General features: G+C 32.9%; 2 protein-coding genes and 1 pseudogene across 2 annotated transcripts; 1 reads left to right on the top strand and 2 right to left on the bottom strand.

Annotated features, from left to right (window-relative positions):
• Positions 1-801: 801 nt before the first annotated feature.
• On the bottom strand, positions 802-9,232 carry LOC133782893 (protein TOPLESS-RELATED PROTEIN 2-like; annotated as a pseudogene).
• Positions 9,233-14,010: 4,778 nt separating this feature from the next.
• LOC133785808 (uncharacterized) lies at positions 14,011-14,528 on the top strand. Its single transcript, XM_062225023.1, has 2 exons — positions 14,011-14,248; positions 14,392-14,528. The coding sequence occupies exons 1-2, from the start codon at positions 14,011-14,013 to the stop codon at positions 14,526-14,528; spliced, it is 375 nt and encodes a 124-aa protein (XP_062081007.1).
• Positions 14,529-16,937: 2,409 nt separating this feature from the next.
• LOC133782892 (class V chitinase-like) lies at positions 16,938-18,512 on the bottom strand. Its single transcript, XM_062222340.1, has 2 exons — positions 17,375-18,512; positions 16,938-17,166 (listed from the first exon to the last, which is right to left on the bottom strand). Exons 1-2 carry the CDS (start codon positions 18,462-18,464, stop codon positions 17,117-17,119), a joined length of 1,140 nt encoding a protein of 379 aa, XP_062078324.1. The 5' UTR covers positions 18,465-18,512; the 3' UTR covers positions 16,938-17,116.
• Positions 18,513-22,601: the final 4,089 nt, after the last annotated feature.

Below are 22,601 nucleotides of genomic sequence, written 5' to 3'. Positions count from 1 at the left end.
AAAAATTGCAAGATCAAAATATAGACTTGGAATAACTATGTAAGTGCTAACTAAAAACTACAATTAGTATATTTTTTAATTCTGATTTCAAAAGTTACTTTAGTTATGACTCGTCCGCTCAACAAGCTTGGTTGCCTATTCATTTCGAATTTCATTAATTTCGCCAAGTGTATATGTATTTTTCCCACCACACTACAAAACACAAAATAAAAAACTAAATCAGAAATTAAATTCAATAAAATTGTAGTTCAATAATAATAAATACAGTTACATTACTAGTTAGCCATAACATGGGTGTCTCATTCAAGCAATAGTCATTCACCGTCCTTATGATATAAAAGTTGCACTCTACTGATAATGTTTGACTTAAATTAAATGAAAAGCAAAATATTCGAACATCTAACAGTATGTCCCCTGAACTTATAAAAAGTAAAAAACAAGAAACTTCATCTATGAATGATTTGATATTGAGAGGTGCCTTGTGGTGAAGATGATATCATTTACCTCTACAAGTTGTTTTTATGTCATTTAAACACCCTCTAGAAGTGTTTTTAAAAGTGGAGTAGCCCCAAATGAATCCTTAGATGTGTCAATCTTTGAAAAACTTTCTTTGACAACTGAAGAAGCTCGTCCCAAATTGTCTGCAACATCAAGTAGACTCTTTGCAAAATTCTGCAACAAGATTTCAAGCAATTTGTCAAGCTAAGACTTCAACAGGCGTACCAAACCTACTATTTTGAACAAGGAAACTTTAATGAGAAAATAAGATATATATGCAAATAAGCTTTGGTACCAAACCTGAATGGCAAATTTTTTCGAATTAAGTGTATTCTTTTCTTCCTGAATTAAGTGCTTTTACCAACTCCTTTTAGACCTGTCTGAATAATCCAGATATTTTATCTTTATGAATTTCATATTTTTAGGTTTAGCCGAAAACTGTAATATCTGTATGGATAGAAGTAAAAAAACATACCGAAATGAAACTTACGTTTCAAATTGGATCAAGGCATAGGATTTAAATTAGATCGAGGCGTAAGTTTCAAAATAGAACATAAAAATATATCACACCAAATTCATACATAATAAAAGAACACTCAAAAACACTCAAAGTTTCAAGATAAATAGAAGTTCTAAATTAGACAACCATAAAATTTAGTAACCTGGCCTAGTCCTTTAGTCCTGCGTCCAGTCTCTTAATTTAATAGTGTGGGGACTCGAGAGAGAATGGAGAGGATGAGTTTAGGGTTTTAATTTTGAAGTTTCAGTTTTAACTTTATCTCATTTAGGTTGTAGACCCAATAACACATAAACCCAATTTTTACTTAAAAATGTATAAATAACTGAGGCGTAAGCCTCATGAGTTTTGGTTCGTAAAGGCACTAAAACATACGCCTCAATGCACTGAGACATAGGTTTTAAAGAAAATCTGAGAAATGTAAGCCTCAATATGTTTTTTCTAGCGCCTCAGTTCGAAACGAGTTTTGAGGCCTAGGTTTCAAAAGCTTTTTAAAACCAAGGTAAGAACAGTACTACTACCTTAGAATTGATAGGCTCGGAAGGGCCTCGATTCTTATCCATAGCCCTGCTCTCCAGCATCCTTATCAAGCGCAACCCATCATTGTTGGCTAAAATCTTAATACCATTGTCATTTGTTGTGACTGCCAACAATGACCCTTCTTTGTTAAATCTCAATCTTGGACTAGCCTACAAATAAAAATAGACTAACTGTTACAGATCAACTCTTCTAAAGTGCTATAAAAAAAATGTGACAAACAGCAATACTAACAGGTAAACCCCCATCGGCATCGATAGCTGTCAACATGTTGGTACTGTCCATATCCCAGAACTTAATTTGAAATTCGTCACCAGCAACTAAAAACCGGTTTCTTGTTGTGTCCTGAAACTAGAATATGTACATTTGATAGCTCCTTCACTCTCATTCCACTCAACAAGATGAGATTCACCCTCCTTACTTGTTCCGCATGAGAAGAGCCTGCCACAAGAAGAATTTACATGCTATTGTAAAAACTCGAATTAAAATATATATATATATATATTTATATAAACACAGAATATGTTGGATCAAACAAATCCTTGGAAAATAAAAATAACAATCTATGCATTTTCCTTGTACATCTACATCATGAGAAAAAAATAAGCATAACGACTTTGAAATCAATAGTTGAACAGTTATATGAAAACCCCAGAAATAGAAAAATTGGATAAAGCAAATTACAATGCTCTTTCCAACAAAGCATATGTGCTCATCTATTGACTCTCGTAAGCTTTACCTAGTTCCATCTGCACTATATGCCATCATAGTGCACCATAGTCCAGGAGCATCATAATCCACTCTTGATCCCAAGCAATCATAAAGCCAAGCTTTAATTTTCCCATCAATAGCAGTTGAAAATATGAACTGCACGAGTAGTGTGTTAATTTTTACAGGAAGAATTTAGCTTTTGTAGTAAAATGAAAAATTGGATGTACTACTATGAAAAGCTACATATTAGAAGTAATAAATAGCTCCTAATTTGTTTGATAAGCTAAATAGCTCATAATGAGGATTTACAGGAGATATACCTGAATATTTTCTTTGTAATGAGGACAAACAGAATATACTGGAGCTTCATGACCTTCAAATATATAGAGTCTACGTCCAGATACAGCATCCCATACCTGTACAACAACATATACAAGTTATACTAAGATGCCTAAAGATTCTCTAAATATAAGACTAGTCAAGCGTGTGACAACCAATACCTTGATCATCTTATCATCTCCACATGTAACAATGCAATGTTGCTTGTTGGGATGGGCAAAGGCAATGTCATTAACTCCACCCACATGAGCATCAATCTGAAAATGAGACAATCAATATCCTACCATTGCCAATGAAGAAAGAGATAACAGGGAAAGGAATAAGATTTACCTCCAAATGTTGACGGAGTTCCCCAGTTGGATTGTAAGTATATATCTGGACAATGTGCTTTGAAAATGCAACACCTATACAATGTTAAATACAGCAAGGACCTATCAGTATTCTCCAACAAGAATACAAACAAAATAACATGCTGGCACTGAATAGAAAGGTTACACATACCAAGCATGAGCCCATCTGACCCCCAAACACAACGATTCACTGATATTCCAGCATCACTTAACAAAGCTGACTGAGGCAGAGAAAGAAAGTTGAAAGGAAAATCAGTTTAAAGAATCACCAGCTAATTCTTTTTCCTTCGGAAAAGTTACCACAATCGAATCCATAGCTATTAGGATGTGCTAATAGAAAAGTGCAAGGCGCAAGCAAATAAAATAACTATTTGACTGCATAAAAAGAAATATATATTTATTTTAATCAGAAATTCTAAAATAATGAGCAAAAAAGGTACCTGCAATGGCATCGAAGCAGATTGTATATCCCAAACCTTGAAGGGTTTATGTACCATCCTCTCCCGCGACCCAACTTCCCAAACGCTAATGTCACCAACATTTGTCCCAACTACAATGTAATGAAAAGTACAATAAAAAATTTTACAAAATTGTTTTCTTCAGCAAGACATTTAGTCACAAACCTAGCAGTATGGTTTGTTGCTGAGGATGAAAATCCATGCTCATAACATTAGATCCTTGACTAAGGGTCCGGACAAGATTTTTGGGAATGTCATCTTGTGAATAGACCCCAGAATGCATTACACCAGAGAATGATACCTGTAAAAAGCAGGTATGAGAATACTATGAGATTTTTTTTTTCTCACTCTTTCCCTCTCTTTCGATGGCTGTGAATGGGGGCGAAGACAAGATAACACATACAGCAACATAACGAAGATTTCTACACATATATATATACTAGATCCAAGCAACATGCAATGTAAGTTTGCTGAGTTTTATTTAAAAAAATTATTAATTATTTTTATTAAGTTTTCATGATTGTCATAAAAATTTTGAATAGATAAACAGTATAAAAGAATGGCATAAACATATTAAAAGAAGAGTTAAACCAAAACAATGCTTATGTTTTTTTTATAAATAATGTGGCAGTGTGAGAAGAAAAGAAAGAATACACTACAATTACAATGAAAGTTGTTGATAAGATATAGATATATATAGTAGATTTGATAATTGAACCTTGAACATAGAAATTACATAATATCCTCTTCCTAACCTCATCAAACTGTCCAGTACGAATGCGCTTAATCAAGTGCTCAGAGTCAGCTGATTGATAATCCATCCCCGTAACACCTGTAGGAGTCCTTGGGTGTTTCAAAAATGCAGCTACATGCGAAAAAAATGATGAAAGTTATATCAGATCTCAAAGTAAGTCAGCAATCCAGAAATCAAGTTAGATAATACATAACTATGGGAATGAAGTAACGATTCTTATTCATATGATAAAATTAGGTGGCATCATAACATACACACAGCCATTTGGCACAAAAAAGAATCTATACAAAGAAATTGTCTGACAGAATCAAACAATAAACAAAAAAGTGAACAATCAAGAATTGAGAACTAGCAAAATTACTCTCTCTAGAATAGGGTGGACGAACATTGAAACAAATTGTCGGAGAAAAAAATTCAATGGTTCTCCATTTCGATTTGGTGATTCTTTCAGTAGATACCGTTGACATTCTTACCTGCACTAGATTGTTGGACTAAACCAGGAGGTGGTGCTACCACAGCAGGATGAGACAAAGATGAATTAGAATTTGACATCCAACCAGCAATAGTACTAGGAGATGGGGACACAACCGGCTGAAATGGCTGCACAGAATAAAAAGAAACTTGAAGTGTTAGGAAATTGTTGCAAATTACTCCGGCAAAAAAAAACATTGAGGGAATACACTTACACCATGGGCACCAATAGGAGGAAATGCACCAGCCTTGGGAATCGGCCCCACAAGGTTGTTTGTTGGAGGAGGACGAGATCCATTAGTAGTTGGATTGCAAGAATGATCTGTAAAAAGTGTTTTTATATCAGGGTTTGGACGAGGATTCTTGCAAAGTTGATGCTGCCAGTTTAGACTGAAAAATTCTCACTAAATGAGATTCAAGTAAACAAAGCTTATGCAGAATATAACATTAGACAAAAGGAACAGTAATTTCATTGACTTGGACAATAATACAGAGCAATTTAATCATTTAAACCTGCGTTATAAGAGTTGATAGTTACACACAAATTAAATATATCAGTATATGCAAGAATCACCTCTGATTTATTAAAGTCCTTAGACGCGAACTTTTGAAGGCTGGGAATGTAAGTTTATCACGAAACAAAGGGTTCGCTTCAATTAACTTTTTAAGTTCTATAAGCATGATGTTTCGAGCTGATTTTGTGTCCCCATACTTGGAAAGCTGCTCATTCTGCCTGTTTATATGATACAAACAGCAAAAATAAATAAAAACCAAACAATCAATCATCGCAATTTTTTCAAATTTTTTCGAGTTCTCTACTTCACGTCGTGTCCTATCCATGACATTCTCCATTTCCGCATAGCTTCTGAGGACTTTATCTTGCATTTTCTCAATCTCTTTATGCTTCTGCTTCAAAAGCTCTTCCTTCTCAGCCACAAGTTTCACCAGATCATCTACACTCAAATCCTCGTCGGAATCTGAATCATAAAATGTTGTTCGTTTAGTTCTTCTCCTTGTTTTCACATTATTAGACATAGTAGACTGAGAATCTGATATAGAACCTGATTCTTTTGTCTGATCAGCAACATCACTCTGCTCAGAGGCGGCTTGACTGGAGACTTTAGCATCTCCATTATTCTCTGAATTACTCCCATGTTCTTTTTCAGAAGTCTCGGGGCACGCAAAAGAAGCAAAACCAAATCTTTGAAAGGGAGAAGAACTCAGATGGAATAGAGACACCTGGCCAGGAGCCAACTAAAGAAGAAGAAAAAACCCAAATACAATAAATTAGATAGCTTTAAAAAATTTCGGAACACAACTTAAATTTTGAAAGCACAACCCTTTAAACTTCAGCAAACACAATGGTTAGATACATAAGCTAATACAACGGTTAGATACATAAGTAAGATGAAAGTTAATAAGAACCTCAGCTATATAAGCTAAAGTTGTAAATATAACCATAAAACTATATTTAATTAAGCGAACACATTAAAACAAAAAATTAGAAACTAAAAATTTGTACTTCAGACATTACAGTAATCATGAAGCCTGCACATATACATATAATGTAACAATCTGAAAGAAGCCCAGAAAGCCAATCAAGTATTCCCCTCAAAATTTGTTATTGACATTAATCAGATAAAGGAACTAAATGAAGAAATTGTATGAAATTACTTTTGTCCTTATAGTAAGTGAAAGTTTCATAGCGTTAATTTCCAAGGAATAACGGAGAATAGTTTCAAAAGCTTACCATATAATATGTGCAATCTTATGCGTGGGGACCAAAACAAAACCATCTCGGTTATAATTCCAATTGTTATAATTCTTATATCACTATTATAAGCTGTATTCACGTGTTATAATTCCACTTGGTCACCCCCCAAAAAACCCAAATACATAAATTCAATCAAACAAGGAGAGCAAAAGACACCGCCACACCACCAACAAAACAAAAAGGAGGGGGCAAAAGAAGTAGACAACTTTAAGAACATCCATCAGCGACCATTTTTTTCTAAGGTTTGCATAAACCAGGGTTTATGTAGAATATTATAATTTACATGAAACTAAATATAGATATACAATTGTTATACATAAGCATTCATATTGCATAGTTTCGAAAAACATAGGGAAAGAAAAAGTTAGACTGGATGTATTCCCTTACTTTTCACACAACATAGATAAATTGATACTTCCGAATATGATATTTCAACGAAATATTATATCCAAAACTATAATATAGGGTCTATTCTCTCATAAAACGCAATAGTTATCTGAGTAATAGCATTTTAAAGGAAAAACTATTATATCATAACATATATGTTTACTCTAATAAAAATAACTTTTCATATAAATAAATATAGTAATAAACAGTCACCACTTTCCAATCTGGGATTCCACCTTCAGGAACCCAAATAGCATGGTCAAATTTGCAGCTATCTCCAAATTTACAGGTTCTTGTTTGCATATAGTGGACACAATCCTTCTCTCCTGGCCTTTGTGGATATATAGGCAAATTGCTTGCACTCTCGTATCTAAAGCGCTTGGCCAAAGCATTTGCAGAATACCTGTAATGACCTAACTACTCTAGACTTTTGGACCATTAACGAAACTATACATACAAATCCTTAATTAAACTTACATTTGCGAAAATACCATAAACTTTATTGGAAACTTGTAGAAATAAGAGTTACTTCCATAAAAATAAGCAGGATATGGGATCCCATTGTCTTTAAAACAAAACATAATTTAAAGTAAAAAGGAATTACATAGAAAGTGCGGAAAAATACATGTAAAACCATAAAAAAGTAAAACAAGACTACATCCTCAAAAAAATCGAACTCTCGACTCCTTGACTCCATTCACCATCGATACACAATCTCCAAGCATCCACGAACCTTACCGCCACTAATAGCTATTTACCTGCACATATAAACAAAAAGGAATGAGCCTAATGCCCAGCAAGGAAAATCTAACACATACTTCATATACATAAATTTCATAATAAACATAAAGACATAACATAATACTTATTACATACACATACTATAATGGCCATTATTACTTGGGGTCCCATAGACTAAACAAGTCATATGCCCATGAGATTAGTGGGGTCCTACTAGCTAAGTAGGTCATATGCCCATAATCTATTTGGGGTCTTGTTAGTCATATGGGTCATATGCCCAAGCCTACAAACATACATATCATAACACTTATCATAACATAAGAAACATAAGATAACATATAGAACATATAACATATGCATTTCTATCCTATTTTCCTTACCAAAGTTACCGGGATGTGAGGACAGAGTTGGGACTTTTGGAACACTCCTAAAACCATGTATAACAGGGTGAGTAGATTGAAGAAAAAGTAATGAAAAGAATGGAAGGAATGGAATGACTAAACCTTTGAGAAACATACTTACCAAAACTTATGTGCTCAAGAACTTAGATTTCCTAACCAAAATAAGAATGAGGTTAGAAGACTGAGTAGAAGACTATGAGAAAGAAAATAACATAAAACCAATGAACTAGAGTTTTGGGTTACCTTGAAGACTTGTAGACCAATCTAAACCTCGAACCGAAATACTATAGAACCTTACTTCCCAAAGTGTTTGATAAGCTTATAATGATCAAGCTTATGATTCCCCAGGTGTTTACACTCTCACACTCACATAGCACTTGCAGCCTCTGAACTTAGAGTAAAAGATGAATAATGGCTGGGTACTAGGTCCTATTTATAGAGTTTAGGAATGAAAGGATCTTAATTTAACTTGAATAAAAATAATAGCTTTTTAGGTGAAAATAATTTGAATAATCGTTCAGCAGAGGCTGAAGACTCGTTCAAAAAGATGCTGGACTTATCAAGAGGTTGAATGGCTGAAAGGAAAAAGAATTCAAAAACTTTTGAAATATACTGAAGGAGGCGATATATCGCCCCCTGTAGGCGATATATCGCCTGGGCCAGTATGCCCGAGGCAGTCGTGCATCGTCTCGTGTTTTCCGTATCTACGTGCTGCGATATATCGCCCCCTATAGCTACGATATATCGGCACACGCTGATTAATTAAACACGAAATTACACATTTTTAGCTAAGTTTGAATGGAGTAAACAGCCTTGACTAAGCCCTCAACGTATTCAAAGCTGCTGACTGACCTTAAAGCATTCAAACTTTTCCCTTATTAAATTAAATCCTCAAAATACTTAATCCTTAATCATCCATACATAACATGTGCTTAAAATCCTATTGGTTGTTATCTAAACCTTATAGTATAATAAATATTATCCTTAATATCAGTCATATAATCAAACCTTAGGTTAAACTTAATATTCTTAAACTATAGGTTAAACTTAGAAAATCTACAAGTACTACTATGAGTGTCCAAATAATTCCCGGTCTGAACCAAAAATCCACAGTTACAAAGATAATACTATACATAATATAATACTATTATCTAATTAGCTAAGTAAAGTTCTTGGACTCTACAATACCAAGCTTCTTGCCCCATTGTATTATGGGCACCCAAAACAGTTGGATGATACAGCGCTATAGTACATAGTAGACAAGTATACACAAAAAAAACCAAGGAAATATAATAGTTACTATATAGCTATAGTTAAAAAGTACTTAATAGAGAAGAACATACTTGGTTATACATACATAAACTCAAACTTTCTACAGAACTGTATGCAGAAAACATATAGTTGATAACTAGGTTTTAAATTTAGGAATTAAATAGCAAACAAAATAGAGAATCCACCCCCTTTTTACCTTTTTAATAAAAATATCTAGTTCTTTTCATATTAGTAAACATATATTGGCAATATATACTTGTTACTTTCCAGATTTCCCACATCCAGCACCCAAAATTTGAAAGTTGGCCACTCAAAATTTCTACACTTGCATTACCATCTCCAATAAGATAAATAAGAACGACCCTAAAGTGCTTAAAATCCTCTTTCATTCAATTTATAATTGCCAGTTCAGTACGTAAAAATCTTCCCATGATAAAGATGAATTGACATCAATACCACACACACAAAAACAAGCTTTAAAATAAAATCATAACAGAAAATATTAAGGGTCCAAGCTGTCTATCATGGATAATGATATAAAGCTTATACTTGAATTTGCTCCATAAAATAACTAGATATGGCTCGCTGAAATTAAGAAAAATAATGGCTACAAGACATTCTTGTGGAATCATAATACCGTCATAAAGATCTAGTTGGCATGGCCGAATACATTATTACATAGCCTTTTGTGGTTTTCTACATAGTATAGGAACAGCAATATATCATAAAAGGGAAACGATCATAAAACTTTTCCTCAACTTCAATTTTCAATCGAATTTAAAAGATACTTTACTTTTCTCCTCCAGGATCGGCAATATAAGAAAAAAGTACATTTTAGTATAATAAAATTAATTCAATGAATGAGAAATAAATGTTACGACAGTCTACAGAAAATCCTAGAGCCATCTTAAAAAACAAGGTCAAATCTCAACCAAACAACGATAACAAAACACAAGAGCTCCCAATGTGGTGCTTAAGAGCACCAATAGACAATTCTTGACAATCTAAACCCCCCTTCGAATGTGGTCCAAAGCAAAGAGTAATCGTCACTTAAATAGTCAAAACTAGCGAACACTGCAAACGAAGTCCGCTCTCAAATCAAAACTAAAGGCAAACAATCTCTTCATGAGTGAAGAGCGATAAAGACAGCAGATATTACGAAACTACCAAAAATCAAACGATTCATTTCCAAACGAGACAATGTACAAGAAATCCAAAACTGTCTGTTCTAATTCAAACAAAAAATGCTAAATATGCCATATTCAATCAAATCTTTAGTATTTAAACCAAAAAACTCAGTCCAGAGAGAGAAAGAAAAAAAGAAAATACCCAAAAGTCTTGTAGCTATCACTATGACGAAGATAGAGAAGCAGGTACAGGGCAGCGAGAAGAGCTTTACGCCGGAGATGGGTGGAGGGCTGCGATCGAACGGTCGGATTGAGAATTAGGTGCGAAGACGCCGGAGCTTTAGGCCGGAGATGGGTTGGACCACAAGCAGATTAGGGTTTACTCGTACGCAGGGAAGGATCTGTCGTCGCCGTCGTCACCTGGGCTGTCGCCGTTCTCCCTAGTTGTCGTCGATTGTTGGATTGTTGCTGGTCGCTGTTATGGCATAGGGTTGTGCTATTGTCTTGTGCACAAGAGAGGGTTTCTTTCATAATTAGTATTTTTATTCAATTTCTTTTTATATATTATATTTTATTAGTTTAAAAACATTATGGTTATAATTTAAAAGTACTGTTAATGGAAGTATATATAACTAATAGAAGTATGACTTTTTTTTAATTAATTTTTATCTTTTAGTATTATTAATATAATATTATTAAATAAGTTAACAATTAATATTAAATAACTCTTTTAAATTTATATTTGAATTATTAATTATTATTTATTTTTTATAAATATATTTGCATAATAGATTAAGTATATTTATTAATTCATATTAAAATATACAAATTTAATTAATGCCAAAAAAATTGGGTTGCATTGAGACAACGTTTCTATTAGAACCATCTTCTCGTGTTAAAGGTAGATACGTGACAACAGTCTCTATAGAACAGTCATCTCATGTAATCTTTGGTTTGAATGGCACGACAGTTTTAGATAGTCTGTCGTCTCATCTCTACTTTTAACATGAGACGACTATTCTACTAAAAATGTCGTCTCATGTGCGTCATCTAAGTACAATTTTCTAGTAGTGATGATATCCTTCACTTTTGCAAATATGAGATGATCAGATAGACTGAGCTAGCATTATATATGAGGTACAATGGTATTTATAATTTCTTAGTTTATTTAGTGTAACTTGAAATTTAATAGTTTATTGACTTTTTTAATTATATGTAGCTTGCTCGATGATTTAGTGTAAACGAAGGGGTTGAACCACATGTACACTTTCATGCATCCCTCTTTAGTGTCCACTAATGCAGGAACCAATGAAATACATGTTGAAAATCTCTTCGACTAGTTTCTATAGATGGAGCTAGAGATACAGTTTCTAATTTGTCCTTGGAACAACAAGTAAGTCAACTTAAATTTATATTCATATATTTTGTTTATTGATAAATATCTTACAGAAGTTTTTTTTATTGTAGCTATCATTGGATGTTAGTGTTAATTCGGCCATACAGTCATTCGGTAGCTTTTTTGGATCATGTAAACTCACATTTTCTTCCGAAAATCAAGGAGATAATTATCATGTAAGCTATACATATTACTTAATTAATTTATGATTTTATTCCAAACTCATATCTGGATAAATATTAATATTTTGTGTAGGGCATTGGATCAATATGATACACACCGAAGACAAAAAGAGTCAATCAATCTAAAAGTTTGTGTTCCTAAGGTAAGTAAATTATATTATTTATCGTATTAAAGTTTTTGACATATTTTTATTATAATAACTTGCTAAATATAATACTTAAATTTAGATAACTATGTTGTAATAGTGTCAAAACCAAACTGGGCCAATCGAGTTTGGCTATTACATTATGAAGTTTGCTAGAGAGTTGATTTCACAGCCTAGACCAAAGACCTACATGAAAATGAGGTATTTTTTTACCTTTTAATTTTAATTTAAACTATCATTCATGATTTTATCTGGATTATTTCTAACTTATTATTTTAAATATTTTCTAACTAGTTTACGAATATGACACCATATTCGGCTCAGGCAATCAACGAGATACGTGATGAGTGGACTGAATCAATTATGGCGTATCTCAGTTAGCAAATGAGGAAGTTGGTGAGGAAATTTTAGTTTAAGTAGGTTTAATACTTAGAAATTTAGAACACAAGAGTACCTATATACATAGATTAACTTTCAAATCAGAATTACTTTTGTAAATTTGATCACAAATGTTAACTTTAGATAAATGTTTAAAACATTTATACTGTTGTTTTTTTGTTTATACTGCTTTTTTTATGTTTCTACTCCTCTCTCTTTTTTTTTTTTTATCAAAATAGGCCAGGGAAATTGGCATAAACATTTGCAATTTCCCTGGTTAATACTTTATGTGACAGTTCCCAACTGACGCAAAAAAAATCTCATTTTTAACATTTGTGGCAATGCCTCATTGACGCAAATGCCAGTCTGGTTTGCATCATGGGATTCCGTGTCACATATAAAACTGACGCAAGAACTCAATTGTGTCAGTTAGAAAGTCACAAATGACCTTTTTTGTTGTAGTGTAAGAGTTTAAAGTATCTCTTTACTCAAAGAGACTTGAATTTGAGGCAAAGAAGATGGGTCAAGGTCATGGAAGATTATGATTTCACTTTGCAATATCATCCTGGAAAAACAAATGTGGTCGCTGATCCATTAAGTAGAAAACCCCATGGCACTTTGGCTTGTTTGGCTCTTGAGGATTGGGAAAGAATGATCACGGTGGGTGATTATGATTTGGAGTACTATGAAGGAAAAGATATTGCTTGTGTTTCAAATGTAGTGGTTACACCAGGGCTACTTTAGCAAGTTAATCAATGTCAGTGGCAAGATGAGAAATTGAGACTTATCTGGAATAGAATCTAAAACAGTGAGCAGTTAGATGGATGGACAGTAAATACCAAAGGATTCTTATACCATAAGGGAAGATTGGTAGTTGCAAATATCCTTGATCTTAGAGAGTCTGTTATGATGGAAGCTCATAGGTCTAAATTTGATGTACATCCTGGAAGAACAAAGATGTACCAAGACTTGAAAAGACAATACTAGTGGGAAGGTATGAAGAGAGATGTGACTAACTTTGTAGCTAAGTGTATGGTTTGCCAACAGGTTAAAGCTGAAGACCAGGGACCTTCAAGGTTGCTTCAACCTTTACCTATACCATAATGGAAGCGGGACAAGATCATAATGGACTTTGTGACGGGATTACCATTAACACCATTAAAGCATGACATTGTTTGGGTGATTGTCGATCGTTTGACCAAATCTTCTCATTTCATTCCAATTAGGAAGGATTATAAGGTTTCTAGACTAGCTCGACTTTATGTGGATAATATACTTCGACTGCATGGGTTGCCTTCTTGCATTGATTCTGATAGAGATCATCGATTTACATCAAGATTTTGGCGAGCATTGCAAAAAGCTTTTGTAACTGAACTTAACTTGAGCACTGTTCACCGCCCTCAGACAGATGGATAGTCTGAGAGGACCATCCAAACTTTGGAGGACATGCTTCGTTCTTGTATTTTGGGTTTTGGGGGTAGTTGGGGAGAACACTTGTCATTGGAGGAATTCACTTATAAAATAGCTACCAGGCCAGTAAAGGCATGACTCCTTATGAGACCTTATAAGGGATGCCATGCATATCACCTTTGTGTTGGACAGAGCCAGATGAGCATGTCACTATTGGACCTCAAATTATCGCTAGTACCACTGAGAAGATCAAAGACATCCAAGAGAGACTTAAGGTTGTTCAAAGTCATCAGAAGGGTTATGTCGATGTTCACCGGCAAGAAGTTGAGTTTGAGGTTGGTGACTATGTCTTCTTGAAAGTTACTCCTATGCGTGGTGTGACGAGATTTGGAGTGAAGGGTAAGCTAGCCCCGAGGTATATAGGACCTTTCGAGGTTATTGAGAGGGTTGGGGAGGTCGCTTATCGATTGAACTTACCAGCGCGGTTGGGGCATGTTCACAATATGTGTTCCATGTATCGATTTTGAGGAAGTATACTCCAGACCCATTGCACATCATTGAGTATGAGGCTATCCCTCTTCAAGAGGATGTGACATATGAAGAACAACCTATCAGAATCCTAGTGAAAGAGTTAAAGGTGCTAAGGAATAGAGAGATTCTAGAAGTCAATGTCTTCTAGTGGAACCATAGAGAAGACGAGGCTACTTGGGAGTTAGAGTCACTGATATATGAGAAGTATCCTCATTTGTTTAATTTTCAACTTGAGGTTGTACTTTGAAAATTTTGGGACGAAATTTCTCTAAGGAAGGAAGAATGTTAAGACTTGTTTTCTTTTAATATATTGAATAATATTTTATATGAAGGTGGGATCCACCAAGTAAATGAGACTAAGTCTCTATTTTTTTTCTTTTTTTTCTTCTTCCCTTCCCCAACTGCTCTCTCTCTCTCTTCCCTTTCTTTTTCTCTTCTCTTCTTTTTCTCTTCTCTCCATGACAACACACCACCGCAAAGACCCAACCACCGGCGACCACCATTTTCGACATGCGGTGGATCATTGGATTTGCCTTACTCCGGTGACCTCAACCACCAAGCGGCGTCACCCAACTCGCCGTCAACTGTTCAGAATCGCCAGTCAAAGTTTTGGTCCGTCAACTTTGTTTGTGGTTTCTGACCAACTCCGACCACCTCTCGATGAGTGGTTGGTGACTTTGGAACCAGTGTGGAGAGAGGAAAAAAACCCACTAAGTCATTCTAGTCAACTCGCTGTTTTTCTCCGGCGAGATTTTGGGTATCTTTGCCACTTTCCGGCGAGTCTGAGCAATTTTTGGACCGCTGGTTGGCTTGAACGTGATCTACTCATCAATGTAGTCATTTTAATATATGCCATGCCTACCTTCGTCAACGTTTCCGATACACCGCTCACTGCCGCCACCAACCGCTACTGTGCACCGCTTGGGTGACGTTCCAGAACTTAAAATTTTAAATATTGTCATATTATATGTCGTTGGACACAATTTTGAATAAGGAATGCAATCATGATAATCATTTTCTCATTTGATGCACGTAGGAAAAACGTAATATTAAAATTGGACTAAATCACTCTAGGATCATCGTTAAGCTTAGGAGCGTTGCTTTGGACTCAGATTGAAAATTATAAGGAGGTAGGGACTCATCTTTACTATTGGACTTATTTCACTCGTATTGAATTGCATTAAACATACTCCAATTTTGATATTTATAAAATGTTTGAAAATTTGAAAACTTAATCTGTATGTTTTCTAATCTGTTCTGAGGGCACTGAGTGCCAAATATATTTTTGTTCACTTACTTATGCAGGTTATGATTTTTGGATTTTATTCAAATATAGTCGTTATGCTGCCAAATTTTCTAAAATATAAAGGGAATATGTTTCTTTCTTTTCATGTTTACCTGCATTTGGTTATACTGATGAGAGCCATAGTGATCATGATTTGTGCATGTTGTTGTTTCCCGACCCAGTCTCTGTGTCATCATAGGTAGATCAAGTGTTCACTCACCTGTAGGTGTAAAGACCTAGCATTTGTATACATGAAGTGTTTTGAGCCTTTCCCTTGTGGGTGTTATCAAGTTTGGCTACCCGGTTTAGGATGTAGATTTTTCTATGGTGGGTAGGGATCTAGTGGACGGTGTGATGTGCACGTGTAGCTATGCTCTTATGATTATTTGTGGTTTCTCTCTATTTTGGTTTATACATGATGAGGCATGTTTTATTTTAAAAACTAACTATGCATGGGTTGTATTAAACTTTTGGGTCCTATGATATTATTTGTTTTCCTACTGCTCACCCCCTATATTTCTTCCATTCCAGGAACCCAGTGATGTGAATGTGGAAGGTAAATTAGCCTAGTTCTATTTAGTGCCACATCCTATCTTTTGAACCCCTATACATGTATATGATTTGGAACATAATGGTTTGTATATCTAAATTAGCTATGTAATAGTTGTGAATGAGAATTGGTGGATGCTAAGTATTATTTTTGGTGTTTTATGACCTATTAAATTTAACTATTTGGTAACTACATAATTGTGGGAATATTAATGTTCTATGTATAATGATATATGATAATGCTTTTATTACTAATATTTTTTATATATAATTATAGAAGTTATTTTATTATTTTGACTTATAATTATAGTATTATTTAATATGAACTCAATGATCATTTATAAAGACTATTTTTCTATCAATGGTCAAAATTTGACATTTGACCACTCAAGTTATAGATATTACAAATTTGCCACAACCTAGACTTATCATGTTGTGGCATGTATAATTTGCAATTTAAAATTACTTAATATCATACAATAATATATAATTAGTTGGTATATTTTATAATGTAATAACATAGATTATATAAGGAATATTGTTTTAACGAGTGTTAAATATTTTAGCAATATATTATTAATAAGGAATATTATATTTAATAATATTATTACTTTTCTTATAACAAATTTGTAGTTATTTTGTTATACTGATATATCATTGGAAAGGAGCTGGCGTCAAAACGCTAGTTCTTTTTCTAATATACCTAAGATAAACACGATAATATATATAAGGAATTTCGATCAGTTACCATTCTCAGTACATATATTGTCTCATAATTCCTTTAATTAATAAATCACCACTTATTACACCACTTCACATTGTTCATTTATTCATTATTTTAACGAGATTTCCTCGATATGGCTCCATATAATGCCACACTTTATTATATCCTTCTCCCATCATTAGGTTTCATGAGTAGTACTGATGCTCTGTTGATCCCATGTCTGCGATGCTGCAAAATCAAATCCCAAAACACCCCAATATTTAATCAAAACAATTTTCTTCAAATTTATACTTGAAATTAACAACTAACTATTAAGAAAATCTGTCTATTAGCAGTAAAAATCAACAAAGTAACATGACTACATAAACTGTTTTTTTTTCATTACTTAAAATCATGTGAAAGAGAGAATTTTATAAAAATTATAATAAATTAAAACCTGTTTGAGAAAGTCCCATATTGTTATCGCCTCCAACATGCCATGCAAAATAGCCACGTAGTCTCTTCTCTTTAATGTACCTAACCTTAGTTATAATACTTTGAGTATCATCATAACCAAACCAAGTCCTCCCAGAGTAACAGTAATCGCTTACCACTGCTGAGTTGAACACTGCGGTGGCCCTATTATTAGCTATGAACTCCTTGATCTGCTGATAAGTTTTTGCTCCGTTGTCCGGAAAAGCAGCTCCGGTCGTCGGGGCAAAGTAGCCATTGTTACTCGGGTTCAAAAGGGTCCATCCATACCCAATGAAAGGAAACCCCAGAACTATCTTGTTAACCGGGAAACCCGCCTGAATCCAAGCCCTGATGCCGTTGTCGGCATTTGCCGACCTTCCCGGATTGTACAGAGCTCCCGGAGGTCCGGTCACGCTCGACCAATCCGGCGCGTAGAAGTCGTACCCCATAACGTTGATCCAATCCAAGCTTCTCGCCAGGGCAGGGACGACGTATTCATCGCCGGTTTCATATCTAGAAGAGTAGAAAACCGCCGCCACGAGAAGTAGGGGCGGTCGTCCGGAGTTCCGGGCCTCTTCGGCGACAGCGGAGCGCCACTCGTCGACGAGATAGCCGAACTGGGTCATCTGGTCCGGGGTCGAAGGGTACTCCCAGTCGAGGTCGAGGCCAAGGAAGTTGTTGGACCTGGCCAGGCTTATCGAAGAATGTATGAAAGCTTGGCGGCGGTTCCAGTCCGAGGCCATGGCGGCGTAGACGGACTTGTCGGCCGCACCTCCGCCGATGGAGATGAGGGTTTTGACGGAGGGGTTTCGGCGTCGAACGGTGGAGGTGAAAGTTGAGAACTTTTGGGCATTTTGGGAAGGAATGAAGACTTGGTAGTTTTGGGGGTTCAGTTGAGCAAAAGCGCAGAAAAGTACTGTGAATAGGGAGGAGTCTATACTGGTGACCGAAAACTCACTCTCCGGGAACCAATACGCAGCTTTTACTGCCGTTTGGGCTGATGAGGTTCTGAGTTGGCGGAAAATGACAAAGAGGAAAATTGAGAAGAAGATAGTTTTGATTTTGGAAGGCATCGAAAGAAAGTAGAAGGATTACTACTTTTTGTATTTCCTATTTTGTATTTTGTACAAGATTTATACACTGGTAGGGTGTTCGTGGTGCGGGGGTTGCGGTTTTTCTCTAATTTTTTGGACCGCATCGTATCTGCGATTTGAACAATTTTGCAAATCGCAACCCGCACCGCATAGACCTTAAACCGCAAAAATGCGGTGTGGTGCGATGCAGTGTAGGCGGTTTATGCCCATCGCCAAATAATTTAACAATTAAATATTATAATTAAGAAAGATTCATAATAAATCTCATAACCATAAAGTGGTTAACAAAATAATTAAATGTACAACAAGCTAATAACAAAGAAAAAATGTAATATAAAAGTAATATTATTTTAATTAATGAAGAATATATTTATATTGAAGTAGAATATGTGTTAGCATCCTATGAAATATTATATTTTTTTTAGATAATGTGTATATTATATTATACTATATAAATATTTATGCATTAACTTTAAATGTAGTAAAATTGACAAAAAATAATATAAAAAAGTTAATACATATAATGATGCGGTGCAGTGTGGTTTTGAACAGCATTTATAAAATTTAAAAACGCAAACCGCACCGCGCGGTTTGGCAAAAATACAAACCGCAATCGCACCGCAAATGATTCTAAACCGCAAATTATGGTGCGGTATAGGCGGTTTTTGCGGTATGGGCAGTTTTATGAACACCTCTAGTAGCTGGAGAAGGAGTAGGCAAATGGCATTCGGCAATCCAATTTATCAAAATTGTTTATTTAGTGATTTAATTTAAATTTTAAAGCACATACATCCTTATTTTTTACTAAATGCTTAACTTTGTCCTTACACCTATTTTTAGTTTTAAAATAGGATTTATACTTTTTTTGAATAATTATTTTGTCTCATTACATATTTGTGGATTAATTGTTTTTTGGATTTATTTTCTAAAATAATTCAAATAAACATGATTTAAGTCAAATTTTGATGAAGAAAAAAATTAAATATAATAATACAGTTGTGAGAATAATTGTACCAGACTTATTAGAAAAATTAAGAAGAAGGTTGGTTTAATTTTGAAAGCCATCGAAGGATTCCTACTTTTTCTATTTTATATTTTGTTTCTTTGTATAGGATTTTATATACAATAGGTGGAGGGAGTAGGTAAATAGCACTTGACAATATTTAATGCTAAATCATTATTTTCAATAGTTAAGTATTCAGTTTAAATTTTAAAGTACATAAATCATTGTTTTCTACCAAATGCTAAACTTGAGCCCATCCACCTATTTTTTAGTTATAAAATAAACTTTATATTTTTACTCTATATTTTGTTTCCTTACTTGTTTGAATTTTATATTTTGATAAATTATTTTTTGGACCATATATTATGTAAAATAATTTAAATAAACTTATAAACTCAATTTTAATGAAGAAAAAATTGAATATAATAACATAGTTTTTTATTAGGCAAAAAGATTGTATTTTTATTTATTATTAAGAAATTAAGAAGAATATAGTTTTAATTTTGGAAGCCATCCAAAGAAAGTAGAAGGATTCCAACTTTTTGTATTTTGTTTATTTGAATAAGATTTATATACAATAGGTGGAGTATGAGTAGGCAAATAACAGCTGTTATGTAAAATAATTATGATTATGAAAGTTTTTGAAGAAAATATAGTTTGAATTTTTGAAGCCATCGTAAGAAAATAGGAGGATTCCTACTTTTTGTATTTTGTTCTTTGTATAAGATTTATATAGATTAGGTGGAGTAGGAGTAAGCAAATAACATTTGACAATCCAATTTATCAAAATTGTATACTCAAGTATTTAATTTAACTTAATTTTAAAGCACATAAATCCTTATTTTCTACTAAATGCTACAATGTCCTTCTACCTATTTTTAGTTTTAAAATAGAGATTATATTTTTGTGGATTGTGTGTTTTGTTTCATTATTTGTTTAGACTATGTGTTTTGATAAAAAAAAAATTTGGATCTTATGTTTTGTAAAATAGTTTAAATATACATTTAAATATAATTTTGCTAAAGATAAAGTTAAATATAATAATACAGTTATTAGATAGAATAATTGTATTTTTATTTTGAATTATTAAATTGATGAATTATTTGTGATTTTAGTTTAAAATACTTTGATCAAAAATAGATTTAATTAAGAATTTATTTAAACTATTTTATAAAATACAAAATAAAATAAATAATTTATTAAAACATAGAATCTAAATAAATAATTGAAAAATCAGATGTCTAAAAAAAAGTATACCGTTTAAAATAAAAATGTTAAGCCACTCATTTGTTGTACCTTTTCATAGGTATAATTGCCTACCCAAAATTGTTAAACATGAAACTATAATTATTATTGACATTGACGATTTTGACTATCACTCATATTTATTAGTCATCATAAATAAAAAGATTTTTTTTTTCTCTCTTGTGTTCTTATATGCTAAAAACATTTTTCCTGAATTAAAATCAGCTTGCAAGTAGTGGTGACTTCCATTACTCTTCTTCGAAGATGGAGAGGAGAAAAGATAAAGGAATTAACATTTTTTCTAAATAAATTAAAATATGTGCATGGACTAAAGTATATAGGTTTTAGTGGAAAATATAAATCTATCTATATGCTCTAAAACTTAAATTGGACACCTTAATGATAATACTTTTTATATTCTTGGAAGATTTTGCTTTGACTAGATCAAACAAATAAAATAATGAAATTTGGATGATTATATTTGCACCCAAAAATATATATTGACACCCATTAATTTTTAAAATTAGTTTTAATACTTTTTCTCAATATTTTTATGACATTCTTTAAAAAAAAATTTTTGTTAGTTTCAATAATTTTATTTTATCTTGTTTTCATATTTTTTTTTAAAAAATAATGTCTAATTTTTTAGAAATAAATTCTTTCTTTAACTAGTTTTTATATATTTTTTGTTTAAATTTTTATTTTATTTAAATATTTAAAATATATATTATTTATATATATTTTTTATAATATAAAAAGAAAAAAATTAGAAAAATGTGAGCATAAGTTGATAAAAATATATAAATATTTAATAAAAATAAAGTGTCTTAATTAAATTTTGGGAATCAAATATAATGCCCGGTTGAAAAAAAAGTGCAAGTAAATGACATTTTCCAAATATAGCAAACAAAATCCAAAAGGAAAAGGAATAAGATATACGTGAAGGTTAGGGTGCATTTTATTATTGTTTTTGGTAATTGGATAATTTTCGATGCAATTATTATATATTGTAGTTATCATTGTACAAATTTTCAAGGAATGGAGAATAATTTACAAATGATAAAAATAAGATTCAAAATAGTTTATTGAACTCATGATTGTTTTTTTTAGTTGAGTAAAAAGTAAGATGCTTGATCTATATTTTTTATTACATATTATCTCAATAGTTAAAATATTACCAATTATAAAAAAATTTACACTTAAAATTATTTAGATACCAAAAATAAGAAAAGGTGCACCGAGTGACCCTAGCAGCCGCCGCCTAAGATATTAAATAAAAGAATTTGTCAATTCTGAACAGCACGAGTTTTACAGATTTGACTGCTAATTTGAAAGAATTAAGTAGCGTCATCGTGATTGAGTTATAATGGATGATATGGATTTATTTGCATAGGACAAACGCAACTATACTCAAATATTTATAAGATGGAAAGATAGAAATAAAAAAGGATGTCTTCTCTACACGAGTCAGAGAGAAATTACGATTGAAAAAAACCTGCATAATTTCGGCAATATTATTTTCCACTCGACGATGTTGAAATCGTTAATATTTTCAGTAAAGATAGAGGGGCTAACCACCTTTAAGAATATAACATTTTTATATTTGAGTAATATTTATTTTTTTTATTATTATTTTTTTACAATTTTAACAATCCAATTACTAAAATAGCCCTATTCCTGAAAACCATATATATCTCTTCTATATAATAATGAGGTATTTGGTAGAGATAAAATAAATGTAGAAATGAGAATCTAATTTCCTTTTTATGTTTTGTTCAAATTTTAAAGGAGTAAAATTAATAATTTGTGTGAGCCACACATGTATTTTAAGAGTAAAGTGAACAATTTTATACACAAGAATTTAGTAT

Source organism: Humulus lupulus, chromosome 6, assembly GCF_963169125.1.
Source record: "Humulus lupulus chromosome 6, drHumLupu1.1, whole genome shotgun sequence".
Classification (NCBI taxonomy): Eukaryota; Viridiplantae; Streptophyta; class Magnoliopsida; order Rosales; family Cannabaceae; genus Humulus; species Humulus lupulus.
This window is presented reverse-complemented; position numbering and strand designations above follow the sequence as displayed.